The 17,266-nt window shown below is 44.6% G+C and overlaps 1 protein-coding gene across 1 annotated transcript in view; it reads left to right on the top strand.

Annotated features, from left to right (window-relative positions):
* The first annotated feature begins 6,892 nt into the window (after positions 1-6,892).
* The window catches only part of LOC109922048 (annexin A4-like), a 57,281-nt gene continuing 46,907 nt past the window's right edge, over positions 6,893-17,266 (top strand). The window contains exons 1-2 of the mRNA XM_020522072.2: positions 6,893-7,126; positions 13,663-13,744. Coding sequence (XP_020377661.1) covers positions 7,103-7,126; positions 13,663-13,744 — 106 coding nt within the window. The 5' untranslated portion in view covers positions 6,893-7,102. The remainder of the gene's footprint in view (positions 7,127-13,662; positions 13,745-17,266) is intronic.

Here is a 17,266-nt window from a genome sequence, read left to right as displayed (position 1 = left end):
AGAGTTGTACAGCACGGAAACAGACCCTTCGGTCCAACTCATCCGTGCCAACCAGATTTCCTAAACTGATCTAGTCCCAATTGCCAGCACTTGGCCATGTCTCTCTAAACCCTTCCTATTCATTTACTCATCCAGATGCCTATATACATACTTGGACCACTCCCTGTGTGAAAATGTTGCCTCTTTTATATCTTTCCCCTCTCACCTTAAACCTACGCCCTCTAGTTTTGGACTCCCCTACCCTAGGGAAAAGACCTTGCCTATTCACCCTATCCATGCCCCTCATGTTCTATCAACTACTATAAGGTCACCCCTCAGCCTCCAACGCTCCAGGGAAAATAGTGCTAGCCTATTCAGCCTCTCCCCCCTATAGATCAAATCCTACAAACACAGCAACATCCTTGTAATTTTTTTCTGAACCCTTTCAAATTTAACAACATCCTTCCCATAGCAGGGAGACCAGAATTGAATGCAGTATTCTAAAAGTGGTCTCATCAATGTCATTTACAGCCACAACATAACCTCCCAACTCCTGTACTTAATGCACTGACCAATGAAAGCAAGCGTGCCAAATGCCTTCTTCACCACACTGTCTACCTGCAAATCCACTTTCAAGGCCCTGTGCATGAGCAACCCTAGGACTCTTTGTTTGTTTACGCTCCCCTGGGCCCTATCGTCAACAGTATAAGTCCTGACCTGGTTTGCCTTACCAAAGCGCAACATCCCATTTTTATCTAAATTAAACTCCATCTGCCACTCCTCGGCCCACTGGCCCATCTGATCAAGGTCCTGTTGTATTCTGAGATAATCTTCTTCACAGGCCACTACGCCAGCTATTTTGGTGTCATCTGCAAATTTACTAACCATACTTCCTATATTCACATCCAAATCATTTATATAGATGATGGAAAGTAGTGGACCCAGCACTGATCCTTGCGGCACACCAGTCTCCAGTCTGAAAAACAACCCTCTACCACCACCTTGTCTCCTGCCTTCAAGCCAATTTTGTATCCGATTAGCTAACTCCCCCTGGATTCCAGACATTAGTTCTCACATGACTTCTCTATGACTCCGCATGTCACAGAAAACACTACCCCAATATCCTTTGACATCTATAACGTTGTATTTTGCTGGTGTATCCTCCGAAGGATCTGTGGCACCTTCCTCAGAGATGGAAGATGCAATGTCTTATGTGGCTGCTCTCTCGAGGGCGTGGACAGTGCAGATGCCACTGTATCTACAGGACATAAAACAGAGAATGTTTTGTGAAGTTGGTATAGACGTTTGGACATGTTCGATTTGATTTGATTTGATTTGATTTATTGTTCTCACATGTACGTCAGTACCATGAAAAGTTTTGTTTAGTGTGAAGTACAGGCATACTGTAACATACAAGGACATATCATAGGGTGAATAGAATGAGGCATACAAAGTTACAGTTGCACAAGAGATGTACAAAAGCATGATAAACATTAGATTTGAAATTTGGGAGGTCCATTTAGCAGTCTAATAACAGCGGGGCAAGAAGCTGTTCTTGAAACTGTTGTACGTGTGTTTAAGCTTTTGTATCTTCTGCCTGACTGATGGTGTTGCAAGAGATCATAACATGGTGGGAGGGGTCTTTGATTATGTTGGTTGTCTTTCCGTGGTAGCGGGAACTGTAGATGGAGTCAATGGATGGGATGTTGGCTTGAGTGATGGGCAGTGTTCATTATTTTCTGTAGTTTCTTATGGCCGTGGGCAGTGCAGTTGCCATTCCAAGTCGTTATGCATCCGGATAGAATGCTTTCTATGGTGCACCTGTAAAAGTTGGTGACGTTCCTTATGGACATGTTCGGAGTACCTTCACATTGGCAGTTATGGGGGAGCAGAACAGCAATTGACAATGATCTTCCTCCACTACATCGATGACTGTATCGGCGCTGCCTCTTGCTCCCATGAGGAGCTTGAACATTTCATCAACTTTACCAACACCTTTCACCCAACCTCAAATTCATCTGGACCATCTCTGATACCTCTCTCTCCTTCCTGGACCTCTCTGTCTCCATCTCTGGTGACTGCCTCGAAACTGATATCTATTTCAAGCCCACGGACTCCCACAGCTACCTGGACTACATCTCCTCTCATCCACCTTCCTGCAAGAATGCGGTCCCCTACTCCCAATTCCTCCGCCTCCACTGCATCTGCTCCCAAGATGTGGCATTCTATTCCGAACATCCCAGATGTCCTCTTATTTTAAGGACCGCAACTTCCCCCCTTCAGTGGTCGACAATGTTCTTGACCGCATCTCTTGCATTTCCCGCACCTCTGCCCTCACATTTCCTCCCCCCAACAAAAACAAAGACAGAATCCTCACAGATAGTAGGAACTGCAGATGCTGGAGAATCTGAGATAACAAGGTGTAGAGCTGGATGAACACGGCAGGCCAAGCAGCATCAGAGGAGCAGGAAGGCTGACGTTTCGGGCCTAGACCCTTCTTCAGAAATGGGTGAGGGGAAGGGGGTTCTGAAATAAATAGGGAGAGAGGGGGAGGCAGATACAAGATGGGTAGAGGAGAAGTTAGGTGGAGAGAATGCCTCTTTGACCTGTCTGTCTCCTCTCCACCTATCTTCTCCTCTATCCATCTTCTATCTGCCTCCCCCTTTCTCCCTATTTATTTCAGAACCCCATTCCCCTCCCCCATTTCTGAAGAAGGGTCTAGGCCCGAAACGTCAGCCTTCCTGCTCCTCTGATACTGCTTGGCCTGCCGTGTTCATCCAGCTCTACACCTTGTTATCACAGAATCCTCACGTATCACTCCACTAACCTCTGGATTCAATGTATCATTCTCCACCACTTCCACTACCTGCAATCTTACCACACAACCAAGGATATATTTCCCTCACCATCCCTACTTGCCATTTGTAGGGACCGCTCTCTCCATGACTCCCTCATCCGCTTCACACTCCCCACTAGCCCCACCACCCCGGCACCTTTTCCGCCAACCACAGGAAGTTCTACACCTGCCCCTACACCTCTCCCCTCACCTCCATCCAAAGAACCAAAAAAACCTTCCACATCAGACAGAGGTTCACCTGCACATCTGCTAATGTGGTCTATTGCATCCGCTGCTCCCGATGTGGCTCCTCTACATCGGTGAGACCAAACGAAGGCTTGGAAACCGTTTTGTAGAGCACCTGCGCTCTGTTCGCAACAAACGACAACACCTTCCAATCGCAAACCACTTCAACTCCCCCTCCCACTCCCTGGACGACATGTCCATCCTGGGCTCCCTCCAGTGTCACAACGACGCCACCCGGAAACTAGAGGAGCAGCACCTCATATTCCGCCTTGGGAGCCTACAACCCAATGGTCTCAATGTGGACTTTACCAGTTTCAAAATCTCCCCGCCCCCGGCCTCATTCCATGACCAACCCACCCTCTCATCCTGCCTCCTTGACCTGACACAACCTGTCCATCTTCTCTCCCACCTATCCACCCCTCCCACCTCACTGACCAATCCCCACCACTGCCTACCTGCACTCACCTATCACCATCCCAGCTACCTTCCCCAGCCCCACCCCTCCTCTCTCTATTTATTTCCCAGCCCCCTTCCCCTCCCCCATTTCTGAAGAAGGGTCCCGACCTGAAACGTCAGCTTTCCTGCTCCTCTGATGCTGCCTGGCCTGCTGTGTTCATCCAGCTCCACACTGTGTCATCTCAGACTCCAGCATCAGCAGTTCTTACAATCCCTGACAATGATCCTTATTTGGTTGCCAAGACCTGGGCGTTTTGGTATCAGCACACGAGTTGTTAGAGTCCTCTCCAGCTAAGGCAAGGATCCTATCCTTGCAATGAATGTCAGGCACCCCACCAGCCATCTTAGTTCCCTCTACCCTATAGTGGGCCCTTTTTCCAGGAATGAGACAAAGGGAGGAATTAAGTGAGATGGAAGTGGCTACTGCAACTGGGGAAAGGTGTCCCGAGTGAGTCAGTAGCTCAGACCATGCAGGGTTAGTGGTGCAAGTGGGTGAGAGTGAGCAAGGGATGTTGTTGCAGACACTTGCAAGAGCAAGAGCCTTGGTGGCAGGTGGGTGTAGTAACACAGTTCATGAGTATGACACATCAGAGAGAAGATGGTGGCATTTATTATCACATAACAAAGAAGGTCATTGCCGTTTCTGAATTCCGCACAGTAGAAATGGCACTGTCCTAGGTGCCAACATTGGGCAAGGCTGGCAGGGTCTGGTGCTGCAGTCTCCTCTGGCAGTCTGGAGGAAAGACATTTGCCCTGTCCTGCACTGCCTCATCCAGAAGGATCTATAGGTCTCTGTGGGGAAGGTTGGGAGCTAAACTGTTGGTTATCCAAAGCAACTCTTTGGAAATGGAAATGTGCAGGATGGCTCCGAGCTGCCAGTGCATGACAGTGTACAATTGCGTTTGAGATATGGCACCTCTGGGGCAGCCAAGCAATAGTGAATGCTCTGGGGAGGCAATGACCTAGTGGTATTAACCCCATTCTGTTAATCCAGAGACCTGGCTAATGTTCTGGGGAATACACCTAGAATACACCTCCTCCCACCCACCTTCCTGCAAAAATGCCATCCCCTATTCGCAATTCCTTCGTCTCCGCTGCATCTGCTCCCAGGATGAGGCATTCCACTCCCGTACATCTCAGTTGTCCTCGTTTTTCAAGGACCGCAACTTTCCCCCCTCAGTGGTCGAGAATGCCCTCAACCCTGTCTCCCACATTTCCCGCAACTCATCCCTCACACCCCATCCACGCAATAAGAACCAAAAAAGAATCCCCCTCGTCCTCACGTACCAGCCCACCAACCTCCGGATCCAAGGCATCATCCTCCAACACTTCCACCATCTGCAATCCGACCCCACCACCAGACATCTTTCCCTCCCCACCCTTATCTGCTTTCCAGAGGGACCGCTCTCTCCGTGACTCCCTTGTCCGCTCCACACTCCCCTCCAGCCCCACCACACCCGGCACTTTTCCCTGCAACCGCAGGAAGTGCTACACCTGCCCCCATACCTCCTCCCTCATCCCCATCCCAGGCCCCAAGAAGACTTTCCATATCAAGATGTTCACCTGCACATCTGCCAATGTGGTATACTGCATCCGCTGTACCCGTTGTGGCCTCCTCTACATCGGGGAAACCAAGCGGAGGCTCAAGGACCGCTATGCAGAACACCTACGCTCGGTTCGCAATAAACAACTGCACCTCCCAGTCGCGAACCACTTCAACTCCCCCTCCCATTCCTCAGACGACATGTCCATCCTGAACCTCCTGCAGTGCCAACGATGCCACCCGAAGGTTGCAGGAACAGCAACTCATATTCCACTTGGGAACCCTGCAGCCCAATGGTATCAATGTGGATTTCACAAGCTTCAAAATCTCCCCTCCCCCTACCGCATCCCAAAACCAGTCCAGCTCATCCCCGCCTCCCTAACCTGTTCTTCCTCCCACCTATCCCCTCCTCCCACCTCAAGCCGCACCCCCGTCTCCTATCTACTAACCTCATCCCGCCCCCTTGACCTGTCCGTCCTCCCTGGACTGACCTATCCCCTCCCTAACTCCCCCCCTACACTCACCTTTACTGGCTCCATCCCCGCCTCCTCGATCTGTCTGTTTCCTCTCCACCTATCCTCTCCTCTATCCCTATTTATTTCAGAACCCCCTTCCCCCCCACCATTTCTGATGAAGGGTCTAGGCCCAAAATGTCAGCCTTTCTGCTCCTATGATGCTGCTTGGCCTGCTGTGTTCATCCAGCTCTGCACCTTGTTGTCTCGGATTCTCCAGCATCTGTAGTTCCTACTATCTCTAATGTTCTGGGGATCCAGGTTCGAATCCTGCCACAGCAGATGGTGGAACTTGAATTCAATAAATGTCTAGAATTAAAAGTCTAATGGTGACCATGAGTTAATTATCAGCAAAAACCCATCTGGTTCACTAATATCCTTTAAGGAAGGAAACTGTCATCCTTACCTGGTTTGGCTTACATGTGACTCCAGACCCACAGCAATGTGGTTGAATCTTAACTGTCCTCTGGGCAATTAGAAATAGGTAATAATGTTTTCACCCTGCGAATGAATTACAAAAATAACCAATGAGGTGAGTTTAGGAGAACAGTCTGGGAGGCCTCACTGAGAGAAACCTAACAAACACCCCAAAGTTGAGACTTAGCTGATTTTTTTTTGGTAAAATTCAGCCCAAAGACGTCTATTTTGACCCCAAATACCGAACTTCCCACCAAGTGAGAGACGTGATTCTGCCACTTTGTATGAAACAGTGGCTCAGTGGTTAGCACTGAGGAGACCCAGGTTCCATTCCAGCCTCGGGCAACTGTCTGTGTGGAGCTTGCACTTTCTTCCCGTGACTGTGTGAGTTTCCTCCGGGTGCTCCGGTTTCCTCCCATAGTCCAAACATCTGCAGGTTAGGTGGATTGGCCATGCTCCATTGCCCTATAGTGTCCGGGATGTGGAAGCTAGGTGGATTAGCCGTGGGAAATGCAGGGTTACAGGGATGAGGTAGCGGGTTGGGTCTGGTTGGGATGCTCTTTGGCGGGTGGACTCGATGGACCAAATGGCCGCTGCTGGATTCTATGAAATAGCCGCTGGGTGGTTGCTAGCACACGACCGGGAAAAATCAAATTATTTCCCAATTTCAGGGAGAGGCTCTGCTGGGAATCAATGACTGATTCACAACAGAGCAGAGACTGCACCCTGGCACAAGACGTTTACCCAGCTTCGATTATTTCTGCACAATGTTCGGCTTGACTTTCGGGTAGAAATGGAAACAAAACCTGCAAATCCAGCGAGAAAGACTCCATCAGGGAGGGGTCCACAGCGCCGGCGACCTGCCTTTTCATTGGCGCTTTGGAAGATGCTGCGAAACAGGACTGGTAGCTCCTGGAACGCCTCCTTCAGAGAAGAGGAAGCCAGTCTGGACAAATTTGTATGACCACACCTATACACACCTACTCATCAGCTTTCATTAAAGAAAAATCATCAAATCAATCTCCAGATCGTGTCTCTTACTAGGACAGAGAAAGCGGAGAGTTGGGGTCCCCCAGAGTACCTATAGATAAAAACACCTATAATTTCGAGATTATGGCTGCTAAGGGCGGATACAATGTAAGTAAATAGCATGGTTATGTTTTTTTTTCGGGCGCTTTACAAATTCAGATGCATTGCTGTTTGAAATGCACGACGGAAAGACATGTTTCACAAGTCGGGGTTTGTTCATTTGTTCGGGTGCCCCAATTTCCGTATCTATTAGCCATGGAACTGTCATTTCGTGGAAGTCACCATTGCTGCGTCAAATGGCAAATAATCCAGATTCACGCAATTTCTCCTAGATGAATTGCATTGATATGTAAGCGCAAAGTCATCGACACCCCTTCTCTCCCATATATTAACTTTAACACATTGTAAATTCGTGTTAATGGCCGAGAGTTGAGTGATACAAAACCTCTCTAAAGATTTACAGCTCGGGATTATTACCATTGTGAAGAGCTGTGAGCTGTGAATTTGCAGTTTCAGAAATACCTGCGAGAAATTACACTTGGTTTCTGGGCGTGATCAAGCTGCTCACAAATTGGGAAGTGCAAGTCATAAAAGGATTTCAGCCCCGGTTTTAACTTCATGGCACCGAATTGCGAATCTTTTCACATACGCTGGGGATTTCTTTCACTCCTGGGTGAATAGCTCCAATTTCATCCAGAAAATGGTGTGTCCTCTTTCTAACATTCATCGACAAGAACTTCCTAATGGAGCAGTTGTTCATTCTGTCACACCCAGTTTCCAAAAAAAAGGAACGCGATTGTTTTAGAGATTACTTGCGCAGTTATCAAGAGAGTTAATATCGCACACCGTACAGACACAAGTATGCACATCAATATTATCACACACACAATTCTGGTATGATGTAGGTGAACTGAGGGCACTAACTGCTTCAGTAACTAAGGTGCTATGCAAATGCAACTCCCCACATAATTGCTTAGAATGCTTGAAATGCTGAGGTGTGGTCTCTTGAATGTTTGTCGTTGGAGCTCTCTAACGATAGGAGAGACAAAGATAGGAGATACTAGCTCAAATGATCTGGCCAACTGAAGAAATTAATTATTCCCTTATCCTAAGAACTGTGGTGATCTCCTGTCTTAGCTTATATTTATTTATTGAAATTGACTCCAACTCTTGGAGCCTCTTATGATAAATACAGTTTATTTGGCCCAAAAATACAAATGCTATCACACTATTTAAGAGCAAGAGGAGAAAAGGGAACTACAGACTTGTCAGAGTTGCATCAGTAGCAGGGACAATACTGGGATTTGTCATAAATGATGTCAGAAATGGACACCGATAAAATTGAGCAGCCAGCATAGATTTACAAATGGAAAATTGTGTTTGGTTAATGTTTTGAAGGTTTTTTTTTTGAGGCTATTACTAGCAAAATCAATAAGTGGCAGTTGATTGATGTAGTATATTTGGATTTTCAGAAGGTGGCTCAGCAATTTGAAACTATATGGTGTAATTCTCTCTCCAGGGGCAATGTGGGCCAACCCACAGCAGGTGGACTGCAGCAGGTCAAGAAGGCAGCTCACCACCACCTTCTCAAGGGCAACTGGGGATGGGCAATAAACATCCACATCCGACAAATAAATTAAAATAAGGAGCTGATGTTTGGTGTAGATTGAGGATTGGCTAACAGACAAAAAAAAGAAAAGGAATAAATTGATCCTTTTCATGTCAGCAAGCTGAGATGAGTGGGGCACCACAAGGATCTCTACCTGGGGCCCCAGCTGTCCACAATACATATCAAATGGAGGTACAGACCAAATGTAATCCTTCCAAACTCTCAGGTGATTGCAAGCTAAGTAGGAATATTTGATATGAGGGCGTTGGATGGGCTTTGTTACTGGGCAAGAATGTAGCAAGTGGAATATAATGTGGAAAATGAGAAGTTGCTCACCTCATACATGGAGTATTTCTTAAATCGTTGAAGGTGGGAAAGTATAGATATGCAAAGGGATTTGGATATTCTTGTCAGAAAGTCACTGAAGGCTAATTAGCAAGTTTAATAGCTAGTTCTGCAAGCTATAAGAAGGTTAATGGGATGTTAATGTTTATTGCAAGAGGGTTTGAGTACAGAAATAGTAGGCACAGTAGCAGAATTAGGCCATTCGGCTTATCAAGTCTGCACCACTGTTGGATCATGGCTGTTATGACCCTAACCCTAACCCTTTCTCAACCGCAATTTCCTGTCTTCTCCACTTAGTCCTTGCCAATCAGGAACCTATCTATCTCTGTCTTATACAGTCAATGACTTGGCCTCCATAGCCTTTTGTGGCAATGAGTTCCACAGATTCACCACCCTCTTGCCGAAGAAATTCCTCCTCATCTCCATTCCAAAGGGTCATCCCTTCACTCGGAGGTTGTGCCCTCTGGTCCTAGTCTGACCTACTAGTGAAAACATCTTGTCCATGTCCGCTCTGTCCAGGCCCCTCATCCTTCTAAACCCCATCCAGACCCAGAGTCCTTGACTACTCCTCATATGACTAAGCCCTTCCTCCTTGGGATCATTCTTGTAAACCTAACCTAAACAAACTGCGCCTGGAATACTGTGTTAGATATGACACAGTGTGGAGCTGGAAGAACACAGCAGGCCAGTCAGCATCAGAGGAGCAGGAAAGCTGACATTTCAGATCAGGACCCTTCTTTAGAAATGGGGGAGGGGGAAGGGAGCTCAAATAAATAGAGGAGGGGTGGGGCTGGGGCAGGTAGGTGGGATGGTGATAGGTGAGTGCAGGTAGGGAGTGGTGGGGATTGGTCAGTGAGGTGGGAGGAGCAGATAGGCGGGAGAGAAGATGGACAGGTCAAGGAGGTGGGGATGAGGCTGGGGATGGGGAGATTTTGAAACTAGTAAAGTCCACATTGAGACCATTGGGTTGTAGGCTCCCAAGGCGGAATATGAGGTGCTGCTCCTCTAGTTTCCGGGTAGTGTCATTGTGACACTGGAGGAGGCCCAGAATGGACATGTCACCCAGGGAGTGGGAGGGGGCAGTTGAAGTGGTTCGAAACTGCAAGGTGTTGTCGTTTGTTGCGAACTGGCGCAGATGCTCTACAAAGCGGTCTCTGAGCCTCCACTTGGTCTCACCAATGTAGAGGAGGCCACGTTGGGAGCAGCGGATGCAGTAGACCACATTAGCAGATGTGCAGGTGAACCTATGTCTGATGTGGAAGGTTTTTTTTTGGGGCTTGGTTTCGAGATGAGAGGGCAGGTGTAGCACTTTCTGCGGTTGCAGGGAAAGGTGCCGGGGTGGTGGAGATAGTGGGGACTGTGGAGTGGATGAGAGAGTGGCAGAGAGAGCAGTGGCTACAGAAGGCAGATAGAGGTGGGGAGGGAAATATATCCTTGGTTGTGGGGTCAGATTGTAGGCGGCGGAAGGGGCAGAGAATGATATGTTGAATCCGGAGGTTAGTGGGGTGATACATGAGGACAGGGGGATTCTGTCTTTGTTTTTGTCTTTGTTTTTGTTGCGGAGAGGGGATGTGAGGGCAGAGGTATGGAAAACGCAAGAGATGCAGTCGAGAGCATTTTTGACCACTGAAGCGGGGGGAAGGAAGAGGACACCTGGGATGTTTGGGAGTGGAATGCCCCATCTTGGGAGCAGAGGCAGAGGAATTGGGAGTAGGAGATCGCATTCTTGCAGGAAGGTGGTGAACTAGAATACTGTGTGTAGTTTTGGTCTCCTTATCTCAGGAAAATTGTTATTGCCCTAGAGTGAGTGCAACAGCGGTTAACCAGACTTGTTCCCAGGATGGCAGGACTGTGCTATGAAGAAAGATGGGGCAATATCTGCCTGTATTGCCCAGTGGTTTTGAAAAATGAGAGGCAATCTCATTGAAACCTACAAAATACTTAAAGGGATAGACAGGGTAAATGCAACAAAGATGTTTCCTCTGGTTAGAGAGCCTAAGCGGCGCAATTTAAAAATAAGGGGGAAACTGAGATGAGAATTTCCTTTATACTCAGTGGTGAATCTTTGGAATTCCCTACAACAAAGGGCTGTGGAAGCTCAGTCCTTCAGTATGTTTAAAGTAAAAACCGATAGATTTCTGATTCCCAATCGGGTAAAGGATAATGGGAATGGGGTGCATTAAAAATATATGAAATGTTGGTTCGGTCATGATCGTATTGAATGGCAGTGCTGTCCTGACAGGCTTCCTCCTGTTGCTATGTTCCTACAACACTTTTCATTCATATAGCACCTTTTTCACACCATGAAATATTCCAGGTGCTTCACAGGAGCATTGTCAATCAAAAGACAGAACTGAGCTGCATAGGAGATATTAAGGCAGATGACCAAAAGCTAGAGGTAGGTTTTAAGGAGTGTCTTAAAGGAGAGCAATGTCAGAGCTCTGAGAGATTTAAGGCCTTGGACAGCTGAGGGCGTGGCCGACATGCTGAAGTGATTCCAATCAGGGATACCCCAAAGGTCACAATTTGAGAGGTCTGAGATCTTGCAGGATCGTTGCGGGAATGCTTGTAGGAGGTGACTGAGCTCAGGAAGGATTTTCAGATGAGGACATGAATTTTAAAATGAAAGTAGTTACTTAATCATCGAATTCCTACAGTGTGGAAGCAGGCCATTCAGCTCCTTGAGTGCACACTGACTCTCCAAAGAGCATCCCATCCATCCTATCCCTGTAACCCTGCATTTGCCATGGCCAATCCACATAGCTTGCGCATCTTTGGACTGTGGGAGGAAACCAGAGCACCCAGAGGAAACCCATGCAGACACAGGGAGAATGTGCGAACTCCGCAGAGACAGTTGCGCGAGGGTGGAATTGAGCCTGGATCCCTGGCACTGTGAGGCAGCAGTGCTAACCACTGAGCTACCATGCCACCTACTTGGAGCAAATATAGGAAGAATAGATTAATTGAGCTTCATATAATGTGCAGGCAGCAGAGTTTTGGATATCCAAATTTCTGGAATTTTGAATGTAGGAGAGGCCGGCCAGGAGTACATTGCAATCCTTTAGATGTAGTAAAAGGATGGATGAGAGATCAGTGACAGATAAGTGATCAGAGACCAGTGCTGCAATGGAGATGGAAGACGGCAGGTCTGGATTCTGTGGTTATAGACTGATCTCGGGGTCAAATACGACACTGAAATTACAAATTCTCTGCATTGAATAGCTCTGAGGAAGGGGCTGGAGTTGACGGCTAGGACATGACATTGTAGCAGACACTGAAAAGAATGTTCAGGCTCCCAGTTGAAGTTATGCACCAGTGGGGGAAGTAATTGCAGGTAACTCTCTGCCTTTAACTGGAGAGGTAAGCAATTGAAACCAGTTTATTGAGGAGAAATATGGGAAGAAAATAGTGCCAAAGGTGCAGACATTGAGAAGGATAAGGATATATTTCACAGTTAGATAGGATGTGTTTTATGATTTTGATACTGTGGCAGGGATAGAAACTCGATTTGGGGGATTCGTGACCTGCAGCAGTTCAAAAGGCCAGATCGATACCACCTTCTCAACTTGGGATGGGCAATAAATGCTGGCGCAGCCAGTGACACACTCATTCCATGAAGTGAATTGAAAAGAAAATATATAAAATTACACCAAATGTTTGTGCTGATTGGGAGATAAGAGCATGTTTAAAATTTTGTGGGCCAAAAAGGAAATGGGACAGTAATTGACAAGTACAGTGGAAGCGAGGATGGGTTTTAATTTTCAAGGTCATGAAGAATAAAGAAAGCAGATAAATGTTTTCTCCAGAACCTTCTCCTCACATCGTGTCAGGATCAAAACTGGACACAATCTCCATCTATGGCCGTCTGAAAATCTTGCAGTGAATAGCATTCTTTATAAGCATTGGTCCAGGAATATAACCTAAAGTCTTACCCATCTTCACAATGATCTTGTCATGCCAGTTATAGATTAATAATCACTGCTCAGCCTTTCTCTCTTAGCATAACCTCTCATTTTCAATGCCGTGGTAAGTGATGAGACAAATGTCAGCTCTAACAGACTTGGCCTATTGTGAATGTTGTAGTTTACATATGGGAACAAATTTCTTTTATTTTCTTTATTCATTCATGGGATGAAGGCATCGCTGGCTAGGCAGCATTTATTGCCCATCCTTAACTGCCCAGAGGGCAGATTTCCTTCCCTAAAGGACATCAGTGAAACAGATGGGTTTTTCTGACAATCAGCAATGGATTCACGGTCATCATTTAAACTCTTGTATCCAGATATTTCTAGAATTCAAATTCCACCATCTGCCGTGGCAGGATTCAAACCCAGTTCCCCAGAATATTATCTGGGTCTGGATTAACAGTCCAGTGATATTAATACTAGGCCATCACCCAGGAGATGGAGAGGAAAAATCCTGAACTCATAACTTCTTTACTCTGTGAGAAACAAATCCTTGGAAAGCTCTAAAGTAGAGTAACATTAACTCTGTTTATCTCAACGGTTGCTATCAGCATTATATTGTTGTTTCAAGTTTCCAGCATCCATTTTGCTTTTCTCCTCTTGTGCAATCTGTGCAGAATGATCCATTGTTGAATTTTATCTCAATGTTCCCACCTGAAACACCTTTAAATTTCTCAATGAAATGTTGGTAAAATATTGTAACTATATTTTTCTTCCTTGTGCAGGCAAGAGGCACTATCAAACCATGTCCTGGCTTTAATGCTTACCATGATGCAGAAAATCTTCGCAATGCTATGAAAGGACTAGGTAAATAAAGTTTTTCAACAAATGGCCCATTTACTATTGAATGATGGAGCAGAGACAACTGCATTGGGTAGCTAGGATGGAGTGGAGCAGGATGTCTAAGCTTAGTTTCTAGCTCCTTTTTCATAGCTGCCAGCTCAATTAGTTGCTTCAAGTCATTATGAATAGTCCTTGGTCCCATGTGCATATGGTGCCCTTTCTTGACCTGCAAACTGTACCAGTTTGGTGCCATTGAATACTTCTGGTAAAGCGCTGGATTAAACACTCTGCTGTGAATGAGGGGGAGATAGTTATGATTGAAAGTGAGACTTCTTTGAAAAAGAAACAGCTTTAAAATTGCAAAACACAGAGAAAGATAATGGACATATTCTTGCTACATTCCTGTCTAAGTTGATTTTCACAAAGATCCTTGACCCACTTAAGAATTTTGCTGATGTTGTTTGGTTATGCACTAGATAGGTACAATTTAGATCATGTTGCAGTGTTGAATTTGTAAACCAGGAAATCCACCTCTACAGAGGATCTTCAGATCTAGAGAAAAATGTTCAAGTTATCGCTATTTTATGAAGTGAAGTAATTAAATAGATTGGTGAAAGTGGATTATTTTTAAAAAGTGGCTAAAACCAAAGGAGATGAACCATAATAAACATATGCTAACTTGTCAGCTTGTAAGTAACTTTGCAAAAATGAAATCCCATTGGGATAGAAATGTTCATTGCCAACAAAGCAGAATGGTTGGCAGGCCGGTCGGCAGTCTTTTGGATCTGATCCTATTGTATCTCGTGGTCTGTGTGCTTTTGAGACCTGCTCGTGATGTCATTGCTGTATCATGTGATTTGAGGATACATGTCTCTATCCTCTTACTTTGGAATCACTTGAAGCATGATATCCTCCTAGGTGTATGTTGCTCTGTGTAACTTAAAAGCTACATACGTTACCTGTAACAAGTGTCTATTGAATTCATCAATAACTTGATCTCCATAGCCAGTTTTTTATGTTAATATAAGATAATGTAAGCATTGCCTCACCAGGTATAACATGCTGTTGGAGGCAAAGCCTCATCACTAATGGCCAAATGATGCCTTCCCCACCAAAAGAATTGACCCCTTCTAAGTGTGAGGAAGAACAGCATTAAAATGAGGTTGTAGATTTTGAGGGCTATGTTGTGGGTGGATTTATTTAACGCTTGTCTCTCAAATTAAATCCAACAAACTGTTAAAATGTAACTCGTAATTCTTTTGTGTTTGCCTCAAAGTTTTACGAGGCATGTACACCTGGTGTCTTCTGTAAACGTCTATTTACTTCATCACTGGTTGTGACAGCTTTTATGAAATAGAGGTGTTTCCCTGGTTTAAATACAGTATCTACTTTTGTCAGCATTTGTTACTGCTATTATGGAATTCCCAGAATTTAGAAATAAAACATTAAAAGGTATCGGGTGGAGATCAGTTCTATTTCATTCAAAGAAGTTACACTGAGATTTCCATATGTAGGATTCAATTACAATTAGTGTGTTCACATTTATTTACACCATGTGTTTATGTTGTCTAATTCTTAGAACTATTTTCCATTTGGTCACTTATTTATAGAGTTGCTCTAATGTAGTAATTGATAATCTGCATTGTCCATGTTAGAACGGTAACGGTAACAGCTACAGGACGGAGATGAGGTGTAGAATTAATGATGACACAGGAGGCTGTTAGTTTGATACATTCAAGACATCTAAGAACACAAAAACTAGCTTCTAATCCATGTCTCAGTACATCCTGTTTTTATGCAGGTTTTAATTTTTCAATGATTGGCAGCATATAATGAATTTTATTTTCAAGACCGGAAGATAAAACCAATGTAAACTTGAAACTTACTGGTAACAAAAAGTGAATATTCAATACACACAAACATGAGTTTGCCTGTTATTTTGATAACAATGTCAACCAGATAATTTCCAATTGTTTAAAATAGAGAAAGTAATGATGGGCTTAACTATTCAAATGCTGTTAATGCCAGTACTAATTTCTAGCTTCATGCATTAAGATTTTTAAAATGAAGTTGGAGTGCTTCAATTCTAATCTCGTGTGTACTCCCAACTTCCTATATCCCATCATTGGTAGCACTGGTAGCAGCCTTAAGCTAAGGAATTCCGGTGTCTAATCCTCTCCACCTCAAAACCCCTCTCTCCTCTTAAGATGCTCCTTTAAACCTACCTCTGTGACCATGTCACCTGACCTAATGTCTCCTCCTTTGGCTCACTGTCGAATTTTATCTGATTATTCTCGTAAAACACCTATTGGATATGTTGCTACTCTACAGATGCTGTATAAGTGTAAGAAGTTAATATTGACCTGCATTTAAAGAAGAAAAAGGCAAGTTAATAGTCCAGAGAGACCTTAACATTTTGTATCAACAACAGAGTTCTGAAGCTACTTAAAATGAATTCACAGTCCATTCAGAAAACTCTCAATCAAGGCAAATGTTATTTGCCAGTTCTACACATAATGTTATTTGCCTTTGGGTTACCAAAGAAGGAACGCAATGATGATACCTTTTTGTTTTTTGTTGTGTATCTTGTAAAAAGTTTCTGTTCACAAATTAACATGATGCACCTGAAATCATATTCTCAATGAAAGGTGATGAACTTTTCAGAATTCCATTAGAGCTACAATAACTTGTCAGCATTTTAATCTTGAAAATACTTGCGACCAGTTCAAGAGCGGAGTTTTCATGACAGACTGGAAAAGGGAAATAGGATTTTAAGAATTCTAACAATGCATCAAATGAAATGGCATGAATCAGAATTTTCTGGGGTTCTGCTTTTTCTGTGATGTGTCTCCTTGGTATAGAATTCGCAAGCACCTTTGGTAACTTTTTTTAAACGATACAGAGACAGACAACTGAACCAAATCAACAGTTCTACCTCTATATTCACAATACAGTAAAATTAAACTGTCAAAGAGCCCCAGATAGTCAATCCAGTGGTTCCTAACCAGTCTTTTGAATAACCAGTTCCAGAGTAAATTAATTTCTAGACACTGGTTTTGTATCTTAAACAAAAGAATTAACCATTGATTAAATAAAAATGGCATTAGCAAGAGCAAACTATATAACAAAGTAAGATGATTAATGAAAACCAAAAGAACTGTGGACGCTGTAAATCAGAAACAAAAATAGAAATTCCTGAAATAGCTCAGCAGCTCCGTTTTGAGGAAAGGTCACTCAACAGGAGATGCTAGCTCTGATTTCTCTGCACAGATGCAGCAGGCCTGCTGAATTTTTCCAGCAATTTCTGTTTGTTTTCAAAGCTGATTAATGTCTGCACTTTAAACTTGAATCATTTGTTTCCAGCCCCCATTCACGCAAAAGACAATCATAATGTGGGGCTACCAGTGTTGGACTGGGATGGACAAGGTCAGAAATCACACAACACCAGGTTATAGTCCAACAGGTTTATTTGAAATCACAAGCTTTTTGAGCCTTGCTCCTTCGTCAGGTGTTAGTGAGAGAGGTAGTATCAGAAGTTATAAGTAA

Source organism: Rhincodon typus, chromosome 34, assembly GCF_021869965.1.
Source record: "Rhincodon typus isolate 14 chromosome 34, sRhiTyp1.1, whole genome shotgun sequence".
In the NCBI taxonomy this organism is placed as follows: Eukaryota; Metazoa; Chordata; class Chondrichthyes; order Orectolobiformes; family Rhincodontidae; genus Rhincodon; species Rhincodon typus.
The sequence above is the reverse complement of the archived record's forward strand: the minus strand, read 5'-3'. Positions and strand labels throughout refer to the sequence as shown.